General features: G+C 36.2%; 1 protein-coding gene across 2 annotated transcripts in view; it reads left to right on the top strand.

Moving 5' to 3' along the window:
* Positions 1 to 17,263, top strand: part of MORC4 (MORC family CW-type zinc finger 4) — a 52,438-nt gene that overhangs the window by 15,613 nt on the left and 19,562 nt on the right. For both annotated transcript variants that reach the window (XM_017546439.2, XM_017546437.2), the window contains exons 6-10: positions 2,057 to 2,189; positions 2,515 to 2,643; positions 5,538 to 5,657; positions 7,006 to 7,106; positions 14,883 to 14,981. In XM_017546439.2, coding sequence (XP_017401928.1) covers positions 2,057 to 2,189; positions 2,515 to 2,643; positions 5,538 to 5,657; positions 7,006 to 7,106; positions 14,883 to 14,981 — 582 coding nt within the window. The remainder of the gene's footprint in view (positions 1 to 2,056; positions 2,190 to 2,514; positions 2,644 to 5,537; positions 5,658 to 7,005; positions 7,107 to 14,882; positions 14,982 to 17,263) is intronic.

Raw genomic sequence — 17,263 nt, 5'->3', positions numbered from 1 at the left:
AAAAAAAAAAAAAACTCCTAAAAACCTCTAATATAAAATAGAGGTAAGACTGATATGTTTAACAGAAAAATTATCAGATATATTTATTCATCCTTTTCTCCTTAGGTGAAGTATTTTTTCCCATTTTTTTACCTGGGTATAACAAATAAAACTATGCTGGTTTATATAGAGAGTACGGTACTTAACAATTAAAAAGAAAAAAAGTGTGACTCTCAAATTGGTCATTGTATCCTGCTGAGAAAACCTCAAGTAATATAATTTGTATTACAAAGAATTTTCAAGGTATTTCCAGTGATTTACATATCTTAAACAGAACTTTTTCTTTGTACATCATTTCCCAGTTATGTATATGGTACTAGGTGTTATACAGGTTGACTTTAATCCAAAAATCTAAAATCTGAAATTCTACAAAATCTAAAACATTTTGAGCACAGACATGACAACTCAAAGGAAATGATCACTGGAGCATTTAGGATTCTGTATTTTTAGATTGGAATGCTCAACCACTAAGTATAATGCAAATATTTCAAAATCCAAAAGGATCCAAAACACTTCTGGTTCCAAGCATTTCAGTTAAGGGATACTCAACCTGTATAAATAAAGGATTACATGGTCAAATAAATTTGGGAAAAGCTGACTAAATGTTTACCGTGCTGCTCTACTGTAGGACTTCTCAGAGTCCTAGAGTTCTTTCATATGCCAATGTGCATTGAAAATATGTAAAAGAGCAATATAGTATGCAGTATTTCCCAATCAATTTTTACAAAGTATTTCTTCGGATTGGGTGGTGGCTCACACCTCTAATCCCAGCCCTTGGGAGGCTGAGGTGGGAGAATTGCTTGAGCCCAGAAGTTGGAGGCCACAGTGAGCTATGATCATGCCACTGCACTCCAGCCTGGGCAATAGAGCAAGACCCTGTCTCTCAAAAAAATGTTTCTACAGACCTTTTTTCCTTAGATGGGGAAGGTAAGGGACAAGGAGGACAGAGAATCTTCTCAGGGCATATGCACTGGAGTTGGGTGGGGTAGTGAGAATCAGGATTATTCTGGAAAATCTGTAATATGTTACTGTACATTGACATGGGCATGATGCAGACAACAGATCATAATGACTCTGGTGCAGCCCTATAAAAGGAGCTACATTTTCAGCACAGCAGCTCTGAGCTTACAGAGCCTGAAGTATGAAGCAGAGTTATCACTAGAGCTCAAGGTGACTCTGAAGGCTGAGAATTATTTCTCTATTTTATTTGGCCATACAACTTTTATGTATTTATTTCTTCTTAGGAGTATCTTGAGAGACTACTGTTCCACCGAACAAATTCTGGGAACTATTGTTTTGATATAAACGTTTTCTCTAAAACCTGTCATTTGAGATTTTTTCCAGGAATAAAGATGGGTCTTAACCTTTTTCCCCTGGCAGTGGTTAGTGATATAGCTCAGGGTCTTGGAATGGATCACAACTAAGTGGCCCCAAAAGATTATGGGAAGAAGGAAGGTCTTTATGAAAGGAATATTAGTACCATTATGTTTAAATGTTAATTATATAAATGGTATTCTAGAGGACTAGTAAATATATGCTGTTTTTATAACAGTCTTTTTTCCTTTTAAGAAATAGGATTAGATCTGGAGAGATCTTAGTCTCTTATTAGTCTGAAGTTAGTAGAACTAGGTTTTGATTCATTCAGTTGGGGAAAATGATGTTGAGTGACTTACTCACAATACCCAGAAAGCTTCTGTCTATTTTAAGATCCCACTTTGAGGATAGCTGGCATCCATTTGATTTATCAGATCATAGACATTCCACATTCTTTTTATTTCCTTATGAATGTGGCATCATCACCTCTATGAAAGAGTAGATTTGTTTAGAATGGGAATACCCTTAAGTATTGTGTGATCCTCTGCTAAGTAGTTTGTACTTCCTTTGTACTGGTAGTCAGGGAAAGAAACAGATACCTGAATTTTGGCTCATATTATTTCTTTTCTCTTGGGCTTCTAGTGCATTTTTTTGTCCTTTGGAGCCAGTTTTTGTTAGATTGGTACTTGTCTCTTTTCCCCAGAAATAAAGATGGAAAGTCTGAATTGGACTTTGATACAGATCAATATGACATCCTGGTATCAGACTTTCACACAGAAGATAAAGTGACTGGCGATGTTACCTCTGAGCTGCCAGAAACAGAATATTCTTTAAGGGTAAGTCAGAATGGTTTTTCAATAATGAGAGGTAAGATTTCCAATAACCTGAAAATATTATAGAACAAGATCTTCTTTTAGTTATACAGAGATGACAACCTTCCAGCCTTGCGCTAGTATTCCTTTTTATTGTCTCCATTGAGACAGTTTAGATAATATAGTCAGCAGTACTTTAGTGTGGTAGTTTACATAGTATAATAAGGTGTAGAAACGGAGCCAAAGCTTTGCCCAGCATAGATATCAGTTGGTAGCAGTGTTTTATGTGGATGTCAGCAGAATTTGCAGTATCACATAATAACTTTCCCTTCACCGTTCTGTTCCATAGGCGTTTTGTGGTATTCTGTACATGAAGCCACGGATGAAGATTTTTCTGCGTCAAAAGAAGGTGACTACCCAGATGATTGCCAAGAGCCTGGCCAATGTAGAATATGATACATATAAACCTGCCTTCACAGTATCCTTACAAATACACAACTACCTGAAGTTGACCTTTTAATTTCAGGATTAAGTTTTCAGATTGACACAGAAAAACAAAAACTTTCCCTTTCCAATTCAAAAATATTTGTCATAGTACACATTCTATTACAGTGTACTCGGAGGAAATATTTCTTAAATGCCAATCTGTGTACCACTTTTATCAGAAATCACCTGGAAACTGTTGAAAATAGAGTCAGGACTTTGGAGATTCTGGTTCAGTAGAGTCTGAAACTTTTTTTTTTTTTTTTAAGAAATATTTATTTATTTAAAAATCCTCAGCTGATTCTAATGAGCAGCCAGGTTTGACTATCTCTGCTATAGGGAATAATCCATATCATTTGGTTTCTACTCAGATTTTGATATATATTAAATTGACTGAAATAAGCAAAATACTGACTAGAACTTTTTAATCTTTTAGATATACTGCAATTTTTTGTTGTAACAGGTCCAGACTTACATTGATTGAAGTTAGGAGGGTGGAAATTAAAGGTTGATTTTCTAGAGTGAAATAAGTCTTCTTAGGTTTGACATAAATTCCTCGTTCTTCTCATAATAGTAGCCACACAGAGGAGCCATTACTTGTTTTCACTTCTACCTCTCCTCCGCATTGCATTGAGAATGGATTACAGAGACTAGAAAAAATCTTAAGATGAACTGTGGATATTAGGTACAACTTTGTTAATGGCTTTTGGGGCAAAAAATTCTTTGAAAAAAAAAACTAAAAAAAAAAAATTCTTTGAAAGGCTAAGAACTTGCAAAGTTATGAAAAATTGTTCTTTTAATCTATTTTCTGCTAACTAAGCACCACTCTTGGCCCAAGAAACATGTTCACACTTTGCTTTGTCAAAGGCATTATCTAGCATGCCTTGTCTTTCCCTGACCCAAAATGAAAAGTCATTGTTCTATTTTTTCTCCTTTTTGGGAACACATATCTTGGCTACTAGGAATGTTTTCTTAAAGTGCTAAACAAATTCAATTTAATAAAGCCAGAACTAGCATTGTTTGCTTTTATAGGTGAATTAGTTATAATCTCACTATATGTAGACCAGAATGTTAGTGCTATAGGTTTAACAGAACCAGCCTAAAGAAGTGCTTTCCAACTACGGTTTTAGGATATAACACATACTTGTCTCCAGCTTCTTTCTTTTGTGGATTTCTATCAGGGAAACTTCTATGCATGTGTTCCATATATTACCTCAACTCTTTTCAGCCTCCCTTGCCATAAATCAAATTACCTTCCAATATTATCGTTTGGGCTAAACAGATTTACTGTAGGCATGAGTAAAATGAAAGACCTAATCTAATTTCCCCCAAGGTCACTGAGGAGCAAGATCATTGATACTAACTTAGTTACTTTTCAATTATCAAAAGCCATTTCTTTCATCTTTGTTCTCTCTCCCTACACCAATTTGGTGAGTTTCCTACTCAGTATATCCTCACTCTATAATTTGGAATTTTAAAAGTACACAACAGAAAGAAAGATTTGACAGTTTTTATCTTGGCATGGGATTTTGGTTTGCTTGCAGGAGTTTTGTCTTCTTTTGTTTTTATGTTAGAATAGATCTTACTTGAGGTTTTATTTGAACTGCTAGAGCAAGAACATTATATATTCTGAGCCAAACATTACTGTGTTGTGCACCCACTTGTGTCATGTCTTTGTGTCATACATGACCTATTTGTTACAGGGTTTTGACACAAGTAGCTTGTCATTTAGAGGGGGCATGGAGATCATTTTTTGAATAAGTAACAAAAGTAAATTTTCGTTCAACTCATTTGGACATAAAGGTTTCTTAGTATTTGTTTTAATGAAAATCTCAGTTTCTCTGTCTCTCCTTTATCTTTCTCACTTACGTTGGTTTTCCAATTAAGTAGGACTTGTTAAAAACTCATCATTATTCATGTTCTACTTATAATAATTAGTTGTCTTAATTTCATCTATCCAAGCTTGTTAACTTCTTCCCATGAAATATATCACTACAGGACTATTCATTGTTCTTTAAAATGAATCTTTCTCACTTACTTACCTTGGTTTTTAAATTAAGTAGGACTTGTTAAAAACTCATCATTATTCACGTTTTACTTATAATAAATTAAGTAGGACTTGTTAAAAACTCATTATTTGTGTTTTACTTATAATAATTAGTTGTCTTAATTTCATCTATCCAAGCTTGTTAACTTCTTCCCATGAAATATATCACTACAAGACTATTCATTGTTCTTTGAAAATGATTTTGTTCTTGTTGCTTTGTTTTCATTGTGTTTGGTATTGTAGGAAGGATTTACCTTATTGGATGTAATTGTACAGATTTGTATTGGAGCATTTACAGCTCTTATCAAACTTATGAGCCCTAGCAGAAAATCGAGCAACTAGTAAAGGCTAATAATTTTTTTGTGATTGTCAATTTTTAAATCATTGATGGTATTTTTGTATCTTTTCTTAGTCTGTGTGTGTGTGTGTGTGTATGTGTGATGTTTTTATAATCTGAGCGTTTCCTAATCTCAAATATTTCAAGGACATAATTTTAAAAGAGCTGCATGTAGCTATATAAATATTTATTTAATCATTTGTTATTGTTGAGCATTTAAATTATTTATGTTTTTCTGCTTTTATAACAAATTGAAAAATCTCTGTAATTCCTAAACGTGTGGGCCTCCCTGACTGTTTCTGTGGGATAAATTCTTTAAAAGAGAATTACTTGGTCAAATATTAAGAATATTCTTAAAGCTATTGCAACAGAGTTTTAAAATGCCCTCTCGAAAGGTTGTACCAATTTATGGCCCTTGGTGTTTGATGGTTTTTGCTATAATATGGTGCAAAAGTTTGTTGTGAAGCCCCTGGTATGTTTGTCTCCTTAACAATGTTCTTCTCAGAATAAGCAGGTGAGAATCACTTTTGGGTTCTCTTGCAAGAATAGTAACCAGTTTGGAATAATGATGTATCATAACAACCGACTCATAAAATCCTTTGAGAAGGTGGGGTGCCAGGTGAAGGTGAGTGGTTAATATTTGTGTCATAGGAGGCTGAAAAGAGTAGGAAGATAATTTAAAATTTGCAAAGGGGATAGGCTCATTAATGGCTTTTATTCCATCTTATGATGCTTATTGAATTCTGATCCTGGAAGTGTTACTATTGAGCTGTCTTGTGTTGAAAAACTCTACCTCTCATTCTTCAGATGTTAATCAACCCAACAACTTTAATGAATGCATTTTCTAAGTAGCTGTTAATAAGAGTCAAAATTAGAATACCAGCACGTTTACCGTGGTGTCAGCTTGTTTGTGTTTTAGGTAACTCTTTCCATTTTCTTGGGGAGACAATAAGGCATAGTGGAAGGCACATAAAATATGTTGGTTAAAGACCAGGATTTGGGTCCTGAATTTTCCATATACCGTGGATAAATTGTTTAACTTATCTGAGGCTCAATTTCCTGACCTGTAAAATGGAAACAACAATAATAAGCATACCTACTTTGCCTACCTCTCAGCTTACAGGGTTGAGAGACTTAAATGGGATAAATTATGTGAAAATATTTTTTAAACCACTCTATACAAATTTTACCATCATCTTTAATGTCTACAAGTATCCCTTTTATTCCTATTTTACAGATAAGTTTGCTAAAGCACAAAGAATGATGAACTGCTTCATCATAGTGAGACAGTTATATAGAGTCCAAGATAGCTCATTTTCAGCCTACTTTGTTTTTCCTTGTTATAGCATCTTTAGACAACTCACGTTTGTGTGCCAATCTAATTATGCCTTGACTCAGTTCCTTCCATTCAAGGATTAGAAAACGATATAAATCTAAAAAACCCTTGCGTCAACTTGTAATTAATAATTGATGTAAGTGTGACTCTCTTTAATAGTTGTTTGGTGGCCTATGTATGTGGAAAAATTGTTTATTTTAATATAGGATCACATAGCACCCTTAAAATTGTTTTCAGATGAATATTTATTTCAGTTCCTTAGAACAGTAGTGTATAAACTTGGTTTTTTAGCACGGTAATTCTTTATTCAAATGCAGTCTTACGGCAGTCCTGGAATATAATGCAGCTACAAGTGGAGGGAGTGTGTTGAAGTAGAGATGGCTACTAATTCCAGAAGACTGCTAGGGATCTATGGATCATATTTTGAAAATCTCTGCCCTAGAAATGGTCAGAATTTCCAGTTCAGTTTAATGCTTGCAGTCTGTTGGTATATATTCAAAGTGTTTCTCTAGATCTTGATGGTCTTTTCTTGCCCATGAACGTTATATAACCTTTCTATTATTGTTTGGAATCAAAAGGAAATGCCTCTAGGCAGCCAACAGTAATGTAAGTGTTGAAATTAATATTTTCTTCTAAGCCAACTCGTGGAGAAGGTGTAGGAGTAATTGGAGTCATTGAGTGCAATTTCCTAAAACCTGCCTACAACAAACAAGACTTTGAGTATACCAAGGAGTACCGGTGAGTCACTCCCAACCTGAGGTGCTTCCGTTAGTTTGTTCAGATATGATTCTATTCTCCAAAGCCTGTAAAACCATCTCTAAAAACCAGCTAAATAAGTTAACTGAGAATTACTTCAAATTTGTTTTCCAAGATTAGAGATAAAATGATTTCATTTTAAAATTAAAGTTTGCTGAATGGCATATAGAGTCTCATTGAGATAAACTTTAGCTTTAGAAATTATGCAAAGAGCATAGGAGTAATTTGGTAAAAGATTTCTGGTGAAATGAAAAGCTTTGGAATTGATCTTAATGGAAACAGATGAGTGGATCTGAAATTATGGAATACATTGGGGGAAAAAAGCAGTTTGAAATTTGTTCCAAAAAATTTTCTTGAAGACAGTGAACAGATTTAGAGGAAAGTGATAGAACAGCGGGAAAGACATGTGCTTTCATTAAAGCATCTAGATTTAATAGGGCAGGCAAACAGGTAAGAATCAGAAAGGAACCTGACATTATGGCTGAACCAGTAGGGATATTTTTAGAAGACAAAGGAGTTTTTAAAGCTAGGTTAGAATAGTTTATTTTAAAAATGTCAAGAGGGAGATGGGTCTTTATTTCATTAAGTATTATGAGACAGCTTTTATGTGCCAGGTACTAAGGATGAAAAATAAGACTCTTTGACACCTATGAACAAGTATATATGCAAATAAGAAACTTAAATACTTATAAAATAATTGCTTTAATAAGGGATATGTGCAAAGCAGGGAGAACTTTATGCTTAAGGGATTCAAGAAAGGCTTCACAAGCAGATTATATTTGAGCTTAAATATGAAGGAAAAGTTAGAATTTTCTGGATGGACAATAGAGGATGGACATTTTAAGCAGAGGGAAGTATCCGCAAGGGCACAAAAGGGTAAGGGGTATTCTGGGAGTATGGCGAAAGAAGGCATGAGGACATTTGCTGTCATTTTCCTTGAAGTCTCAGTAGCGAATATTTTTCTTAGAGTGGGAGAAAAGAAATTTCCCAAATCTCTTTTGTTTTGTGCCCAAATTGTAATAAAGTCAAGTCTTGTACCTTAATTTGTCTTGAACCATGAGAATTTTAGGTTTAGTGTTTGACAGAGACAGCTACTAGAATGGCAGCTTCAAATTAATTTCAGGGTAATTGGTTCATGGTCACGTGGGCGACTCAGTGGTTATGACAACTACCTGTCCTCAGTTTAAGTAAAATGGTCATGTCGATATAAATCTGGCCCATAATGGAAATCTTTGACCAGGACTTGACTGATTCTTAAGAGTGAAAGCTTGGGAAAGACATCAGTTTGACAAAAGTCTCCAAGCCAAGTTATTATGTTTCACTTGAGTGAAAAGAATAGTGAATTGCTGATGACTACCTAAATAATTAAGATTTGTGAAACTCAAATGTTCGATATTAAAAATTATTTAACATGTTTCTATATCATCTTTGCCACCAACCCCCTAAATCTACCTTTTAAATTTTACAGGCATTAGACTTTTGGTTTTTGATGTCGAGTTCTGGTATGATGAGGTGATTGCAGTAGATTCAGAGAGAGATAGTCTTTAGACAGTAGATTTATTCAGTTGAACACATAGGATTTCTGACTTACTTAACATCTGCTACATTATTAAAAACAGAGAACTAGTATACTATTCTGCTTACAGTCTTTTGAGGATAACAAATTTGCATAACTCTTATGCCAGTTCTTCTTGTGCCAGTTCTCTTGTGCTAACTCTTATACCATTGCCATTTTTTAACCAATCTATTTTACATAAAACGAAAAGGTATTTAAATTAAAAACATAGGAATTTAAGAGAGGGATTAGAGAAGATTGCTATAGCAAACTCATCCTGTGAGTATTACAGATATCAAAATCTGTAAATGATAAGAGATACCAGCCATCATGCTTCTGGAATGTCTACAAATAAATCATCTGTAATATCACTTTTAACAGTTATGAATGTGATTTCAGCTGCAACTATCAGGGCTCAAACTTAGAACATTTAAAGTGAATTTCAGTTTAAGAAATGTAGTCAATACATATTAATTGAACACCACTGGTCTATAACACAGTGGCTGGGCTTTGTGGAATTTCCAGAGAAATTCAAGACATGGTTGCTGTCTTTAAGGAGCTTACAGTCATTTGTATCAACAGATTGTAACATACATGAAGTAATTTGGAGAGCAATAAAATGGCTCTTTGATCAATCAAAACCTAAGTGGTATGTTATGGGGAAAATGCCCTGATAGAGTAGATAGGGAAGGTTTTGGATAGAAAGTGTGATTTGAGCTGTGCCTTACATGATTAAGACATGGAAGAGACTAAAGGAATTCTAGGATGGAATTGTAACATGAGCTAAGGTAGTGACAGGAACTCAGAATGGTAAGAATATGGGGAGTGGAGATAATGGGATATAACCAGAGTGAAGGCAAACCAAGTTAAATGGGTAGAGTTGGGCCATATTCCGGAGCAGCAGTTGACAAACTTTTTCTGAAAAGGTCCAGAAAAGGTCACAACTACTTGATTTTGCTATAGTATGAAAGCAGCCATAGACAGTAAGTAAAGGAATGAGCATGGTTGTGTCCAAGATAATTTTGTTTACAAAAACAGGCAGTGGGCTGGATTTGGCTCCAGTTTGCTGACTCCTGTCCTAGAACCATCATTCCTAAACTACATGCTAAGCTACACATAATTCATAGGAGAACCATGAAATATTTTACATTTTTGAGGGAAATACAGTGATACTCGACTTCTGTCTATAAACCACAGAAATTGTCCTCTATTGCTGTTGTAACAAATTACCACATAACTTAGTGGTTGAAAACAATACTAATTTACTGTCTTAGTGGCCTATAGGTTAGATGTCCTACACAGATCTCCCTGGGCTATAATCAAGGTGTTGGCAGGGCTGCATTCCTTTCTGGAGGCTCTAGGAAAGAATCTATTTTCCTGCCCTTTCCAGCTTATGGAGGCTGCCAGCATTCCTTGCCCATGGCCCTTTTCCTTCAGCTTCAAAGCTAGCAGCGATAGGTTGAGTCCTCATATTGCATCACTGTGATGACTTTGCTTCTGTCATCACATCATCTTCTCTGATTCTAACTCTGCTGCCACAGTCTTCTACTTTTAAGGTCCCTTGTGATTGCATTGGATAATTCAGGATATTCTTCCTATCTTAAGGTCAACTGATGAGTATCCTTATTTCCCACTTGCTATGTAAACATTATTATGTCTATCACAGTCTGCCCTTTGTCCCCTCAGATTCCACTTACATCTAATATGCAAAATATGTTCACCCCATTCCAACGTTTCCAAAATTCTCCACCCATCACAGCATCAATGCAGAGTCAAAAATTTCATGTAAATGTCATCTCAAAAGTCTCAAATCTCATTGTCTAAATCACATAAGGGTGATACTCTGAGTGTGGTAGATCTTCGGGTAAAATTCCTCCTACATCTGTGGATACGTATTTTCTCTTTTGTATTTTGCTGTTAAAATACAGGGGTAAAACAAGCATAGGATACTAATTGTATATATTCTTGTTCTAATGGGGGAGAAACTAAAAGGAAAAAAGGAGTCACAAGTCCTAGGCATTTTCAAAATCTAGCCAGGCACATTCCATGAAGTTTCAAGTCCTTCATCCTCTAGTCTTCAGGCTTTGCCCTCCAGGCTTATGGCTCCACCCTCAAAGCGGTCTTTCCTTTTTAATGAAGGGTGGCATGTGTTTGCAGCTGAGTAGTTTCATCAGTCTGTTTCCTGACTGTAGAATTTTAAGGGTCCAATAGGCTTTTCTCCATTTCTTTCAATTCAAGCTAGTTTTTATGCTAGTGTGCCATTCTTAAGAACCTTATGGGTCTCATGGATATTCATGTCATCCAAGAAGAGGCTCTTGGCAGGTCTTTCCTAGGGAATACTGCATCTATTCTTGGCTTCATCTTAGATGGCTATGGAGATCTGTGAACCACATGCTTTATCTTTTCAAAGAGTATTTTGTGTGACTGAATGCTCTGATCTTTTGATATTTCTGAGATATTAACAAAAGATTGTCCAGCCCCAGCCTCAGCTTTTTCTCTAGATTATACTTTCCTGACAGTGAATCTCTAAATTTTAGCATCTTTTGCAATCTGGATAGGCTGAGAATTTCCCAAATCATTGAGTTCTGGTTTATTTTGGTTTAACAGTTTATTCTTCAGTTTGTCTCTTTCCTCTTGCATTTTACTTAAGCAGCAAGAAGACACCAGGCCACACCTTTAACACTTTTCTTGAAGATCTTCTCAGCTAAATTTCCTATTTCATCATTAACAAGTTCTGTTTTCCACATAACTGTAGGACAGTTCTGCTAAGCTTTCTGCCACTGTATAACAAAAATTACCTTCTCTCAAGTTTTCCAATAACAAGTTTGTCAGTTCCTTCTGAGCCTTCACTGGCAATGCCTTTAACATCCGTATTTCTACCAATAGTCTGTTTACAATTATTTGGGTATTCTCTGAGGCAATTTGTGTTTTCTCTACCATATTTTTCACTTCTTTCTGAACCCTCACCAGTGAAATTATTTAACATCCATATTTCTGCTAATGTTAGTTCAAGGTAATCTAGGTTTTTTCTAAGCTTCTCAAAATTTTTGTGGTTTTCATGGGAATATATTTAACATCTTTAAGTTATAACACTCTAATTTGGATTTATACCACCTTAACTTCAATTCCTTACAAAAGTTCTGCACCTTTAAAACTTCTATCACCATTCCTTTCAGTTGTTATCACAAAATTACATCTTTGTACATTGTGTTGTCCAAAATCATAAATAATTTGTAATGCATTAGCCTTTTAAATTATGTAGAAAACAAAATGTGAAGTTACAAACCAAAGTTACAATAATATTAGCTTTCAGAATCATAATTTTTTTCTTTTTTTTTTTTGAGAGAGACTTTTGCTCTTGTTGCTCAGGCTAGAGTACAATGGCTCCATCTTGGCTCACTACAACTTCCCCTTCCTGGTTCAAGCGAGTTTCTCCTGCCTTAGCCTCCTGTGTAGCTGGGATTACAGGCATGTGCCACCATGCCCAGCTAATTCTGTATTTTTAGTAGAGACAGGGTTTCACCATGTTGATCAGGCTAGTCTCGAACTCCTGACCTCAGGTGTTCCACACGCCTTGGCCTCCCAAAGTGGTGGCTCATGCCTGGTCAATTTTTTTCTTGTAAATGTATTCTCTTACGTTATGTAGAAAACAAAAAAATGGGGTTACAAACTGCAAGGATTCCTTTAATGTAATATATTGTTTCTCTCTTGCTGCTTTTAAGATTCTCTGTTTGTCTTTGGCCTTCACAGCTTGATTATAATGTGTCTGTGTCTGGGTCTCTCTGAGTTCATCCTACTTGGAATTGAGCTTGGTTGTTCATATTTGTGTCTTTTACCAAATTTGGGAAGTTTCTGGCAATTATTTATTCAAATATTCTTTCTGTTTCTTCCCCTTTTCTCTTTCTCGGACTCTGTTGATGCATGTATGTTGGACCACTAATGGTGTCCTATGGGTCCCTTAGTTTTTGTTCACTTTTCTTCAATCTTTATTCTTTCTGTTCTTTATACTTGATAATTTTCATTTTTTGTCTTCAAGTTCACGGATTCTTTTTTCTGTCTGATCAAATCTGACTTTGAATTCCTACAGTGGATTTTTCATTTCAGCTTAGACTTTTCAGCACCAGACTTTCTTTTGGATTTTAATGTTTGTTATCTCTTTGTTGATTTTCTATTTTGCTTATGCATTGTTTTCTTGACTTTCTGCTCATCTTCCTATAGGTTTTTGAGTATCTTTATGACCATTCTAAAATCTTTGTGAAGTTGATCTATCATCAGTTCTTTTTCAGGGGTGGTTTCTATTTTTTTTTTCTTTGAATGAAATGGACTACCCTGTCTTGTTTCTTTGTATGCTTTGTGACTTTTTTTGCAAACTGGATATTTGAATCTAATAATGTGATAACTCTGGAAATAAAATTCTCCATTCCTTTGTTGTTGTTGTTGTTGTTGTTGTTGTTGTTGTTGTTGTAGGCTTTCTCTGTGCCAAAGATTAACCTGAGAAGTAAATTTAAGGTCTTTTCACTTCTTTTCTCAGCTTGCATTTTTTTTCTGGGCATTCACAGTGGCTTTCTAATTTTCCCCATAGGTGTAATTGCTTTTGAATGTCCTTGTCTTTATGTCTGGCTCACAAAAGGGGGAAAAGAGAGAAATAGAGGAGGAAAAGAAAGATGCCAGGACTTCGAATCCTCTGGATGTCACTTCAACTGGAGAAGAGGGTTGAAACAATGGGGGAGGTTCAACAACAATGGCCTCTTGCCTTTTTGTTTTCACTTCCGTGATCAGAAGCAGCAGGCAGTGATAAGAGGATAGATTTGCAATATTTAGAGGAAAGTGTCCTTTTTGCCCACACTGGCTCCTACAAGCTGCTTTTGTAACACATGCAGGGTTGCTTGCCACAGGGCTGGGAGTGGGGGATAGGTAGCTATTACTGAGGTAAGAACTGAAATTGACCAAAATTAACCACAGTTTACCATCCAAGCCTTCCCCTGGAAGTTACAGCCTTTCCATAGACTCCAGAGTTTCAAAATCATTAAATCAGGCAGCTTCTGCTACTGCAGTTGTTGTATATGTAAGGAGACAGCTTCCACATGCTTCTTATTCTGCCATCTTCCCATAAGCCCATCTAATTTACTTCTCTTTAAAGTAGATTTTAAGTAGAATTTTAAGAGGAAATGAGGAATAGTTCTTCAACTGTGACTTGAGGGAAGGATATAAACATAAGAGTAGGTTGAAGGGGAATAAGAGTTTGTAGGGGAGCTCATATATAATTACTTTAATCTTTTCTGTGTAGTGAGAATGTAATTTAATATGAATAAGGTGGAGATAAGGAAGAGTTTTTCTTAAGAAGAGAAGAGCTCTGCAAAATCCTTGGGGAATGATCCGGGGGTAAAGATATTTTAAAAATTCTGAATTCTAATTGTGCAGTTTTCCAGTTGTGTATAGCTCTACATTAAGTTGGAATCTTGGGTTGCGGAATTAAATAGGAATTAGTAATTCAAAAGTTGGAAGTTTTTAAAAGTAAAATTTAGGATTTGATTTTTACAAATTACATTTTTTTCTGACCCTGAGTCTACTGTTGTTCATTTGGGAAGAAAAATAAAAGACAAAGAGCAAGCACTGGAACTCAGATACAGCCTCCAGTAATGGCTGTGTAGTAGAATGTTGAAGAGTGCTTGTTCATGGGCACCATAATGCTATGATCAGCATTTGGATGAAGAGGAACTATACAGACATACCAGAGTTAATGTTTGATTGATTTATAGTAGATAGGGTACAGTATTTGGTCCTCTGACTTTACATTGTTCTAAATTATCTACCTGTAGTCATACGACAATCAAATCACTCCCCATCAACTTATCAATATTTGGCTCTGTCCTGTCTCTTCAGTTTGGTTCTGTCTCTAATGTCAAGTTACCCACCCACTCCCTGATTCAGCAAGCCCTGAAAATTTGTAGAGCTCTACGTTTTAGCACTTGTAACCATTTCACCTTTACAACTAAAGTGACTGTTCAGCATTATGACTTTGTTATTTTGACACGTAGCTTGCAAAGGCAATGCATTCCCATCTTGGTTTCTTAAAGTGTAGATGTTCAAAAATATGCCAAATACTCTAAAATATTGGCGTCTGTTAAATGGGAACTTTTCAAAGATCAAAGAATTGTTCAGCAAGTGCTTAACTTTGACATACTTCTTTCATTTTCTTTCAGGTTAACAATAAATGCCCTTGCCCAGAAGCTCAATGCTTACTGGAAGGAGAAAACATCTCAAGATAATTTTGAGACCTCAGCTGTAGCCAGGCCAATACCGTAAGTAATAGATATAGAATATGAATGTATTAGGGGTAATATCCATAGATCAAATGGAAGTAACAAGGGTAAGACGGTGCTTTTCACATCAGGAAGTTTAATTGACTAAAAATAGGAACTCCCAGGTACTAACTGCTTCATTCTCTAAACCTCTTCATTCTGGTTGAACACATTTACACTCTGGGTCATAAATGTGAAGAGTTTAGTACTGCCAATTTGAAACAGGTAGTGTGACATAGTAGAAGAGGATGGCTATTTAAATCAAACATTCCTGGGTTGAAAATCCAGATGTGCTTTCTAATAGTTGGGTAAGCTTGGGTAAGTAAGTTACTTCACCTCTCTGAATATATTAAATTAGATGACATAACATTTTTAGCACAGTGACTGGCATATAGTAGGTGTTCAGACATGTTAGCAAACTTCCCTTTTCTTTACTCCTAGTGAGTATTGCTGGGACTGTACCAGTACTTCACAGTAGAAATAGAGAACCCAGTATGTTAAAGAAAAGGTAGAATTTATTGACCCTAAGACAGACAAGTCAGATAAGGAGCATAATACAGAGGAGTGAATGTGTAGCAACACATACACCATCAGTTACACCACCATCAAGACAAACATTAGAGTGGTAGAATGTTTTGGAGTAGGCACCTGTTTTTTTAATGGAAATTATTAGGCAAATGTATGATATAAAATTTTATTTCAAATGCAACCCAATGGCTGTATGTATATCACCCTCTTCTTATTCTGAAGATCTTAGCTCATGGCCGTCCTCCATAGTTTTCAAAGTACAAACTAAGATGAGATGCCATTTTTTGCCTTTCAAATTAGCAGAGGTTAATGCAGTGAAACAGACATTCACATACTGCTAGAGAGTGTATGTGCTGGAAGCAGAATTGTAATAATGGTAATTATTTATTGAATGCTTATATGTCAGGCACTGTTCTAAGTTCTTTACATCCAGTGATTTGCTTAATCATCACAACAACCCTATCTGTTAGATATTATTATTACTTCTTTACAGATGTAGAGACTGATACACCAAGAACTTAAGTACCTTGCCTAAGATTAGACAAGCAGCAAGTAATAGAGCTAAGGATCAAATATAGGTAATCAGGTTTCCCAAACCTAAGTTATTAACTGCTACTCTCGGAGGGATGCAATGAGGGGAATGTAGTACAGCCTCCTCAACTACCTATTTACTGAAAGCATGAGCTAAAAGCCTCTTCTATCTGCCTGGATTGAAGGATCTACCATGATCTGCATGGAGCCCAAAACAGAGGGTTGCTTCCTCTAAGCATGCCTATCCCCGAGAGAGTAATACTGGCATTCTGCCAGAGACTCTCCTGTGCATATGTATGTAGATCCAAAACTAATATGACCTTTCTTCTCCCCTCCCACTACTGTTGAAGCTGCTTTTTGCTGGCTCTGGCTCTAAAACAGTGGCTGTCTTGAAATACATAGACACCAGAGGTCAGGCCTGAGCTTAGAGCTTAGAGGTTGCAAGGCTAGAACAGCCTGGAGCTAGGAGGTAGGAAGCTGTAGGTCCAAAAATGTGTACAAACTTTCTTTGTTCAAACAGGGTTTTAAAAAAGAAGAGGGCAGGCCATGCATGATGGCTTACGCCTGTAATCCCAGCAGTTTGGGAGGCTGAGGTGGGCGGATCACGAGGTCAGGAGATCATGACCATTCTGGCCAACATGGTGAAACCCGGTCTGTACTAAAGTACAAAAAATTAGCTGGCTGTGGTGGTGCGTGCCTGTAGTCCCAGCTACTCAGGAGGCTGAGGCAGGGTAATTGCTTGAATCCAGGAGGCAGAGGTTGCAGCCAGGAGAGTTTGGACCACTGCACTCCAGCCTGGCGGCAGAGCAAGACTTTGTCTCAAAAAAATAAAAAATAAAAGAAGAGGGCATTGTATTTCAGTGGTAGAATTATGAGTGCCTTTTATTTTCTTCTGTATATCTTTCTGTATTTTCTAGTTTTTTAATAATGAGCTTATGTTACTTTTATATTTAGAAAAAAGCACAATTTAAAGCCAGATGCAGTGGCTCACACCTGGAATCCCAGCACTTTGGGAGGCTGAGGCACGCAGATTGCTTGTTCTCAGGAGTTCGAGACCAGCCTGGGCAACATGGTGAAACCCTGTCTCTAAAACCCTGTCTCTACCAAAAGTAAAAGACTTAGCCAAGTGTGGTGGCTCATGCCTGTAGTCCCAGCTACCTGGGAGGCTGAGGTGGGAGGATTGCCTGAGCCTAGAAGGTGGAGGTTGCAATGAACTGAAATTG

Source organism: Cebus imitator, unplaced genomic scaffold (assembly GCF_001604975.1).
Source record: "Cebus imitator isolate Cc_AM_T3 unplaced genomic scaffold, Cebus_imitator-1.0 Scaffold189, whole genome shotgun sequence".
Classification (NCBI taxonomy): Eukaryota; Metazoa; Chordata; class Mammalia; order Primates; family Cebidae; genus Cebus; species Cebus imitator.
This window is presented reverse-complemented; position numbering and strand designations above follow the sequence as displayed.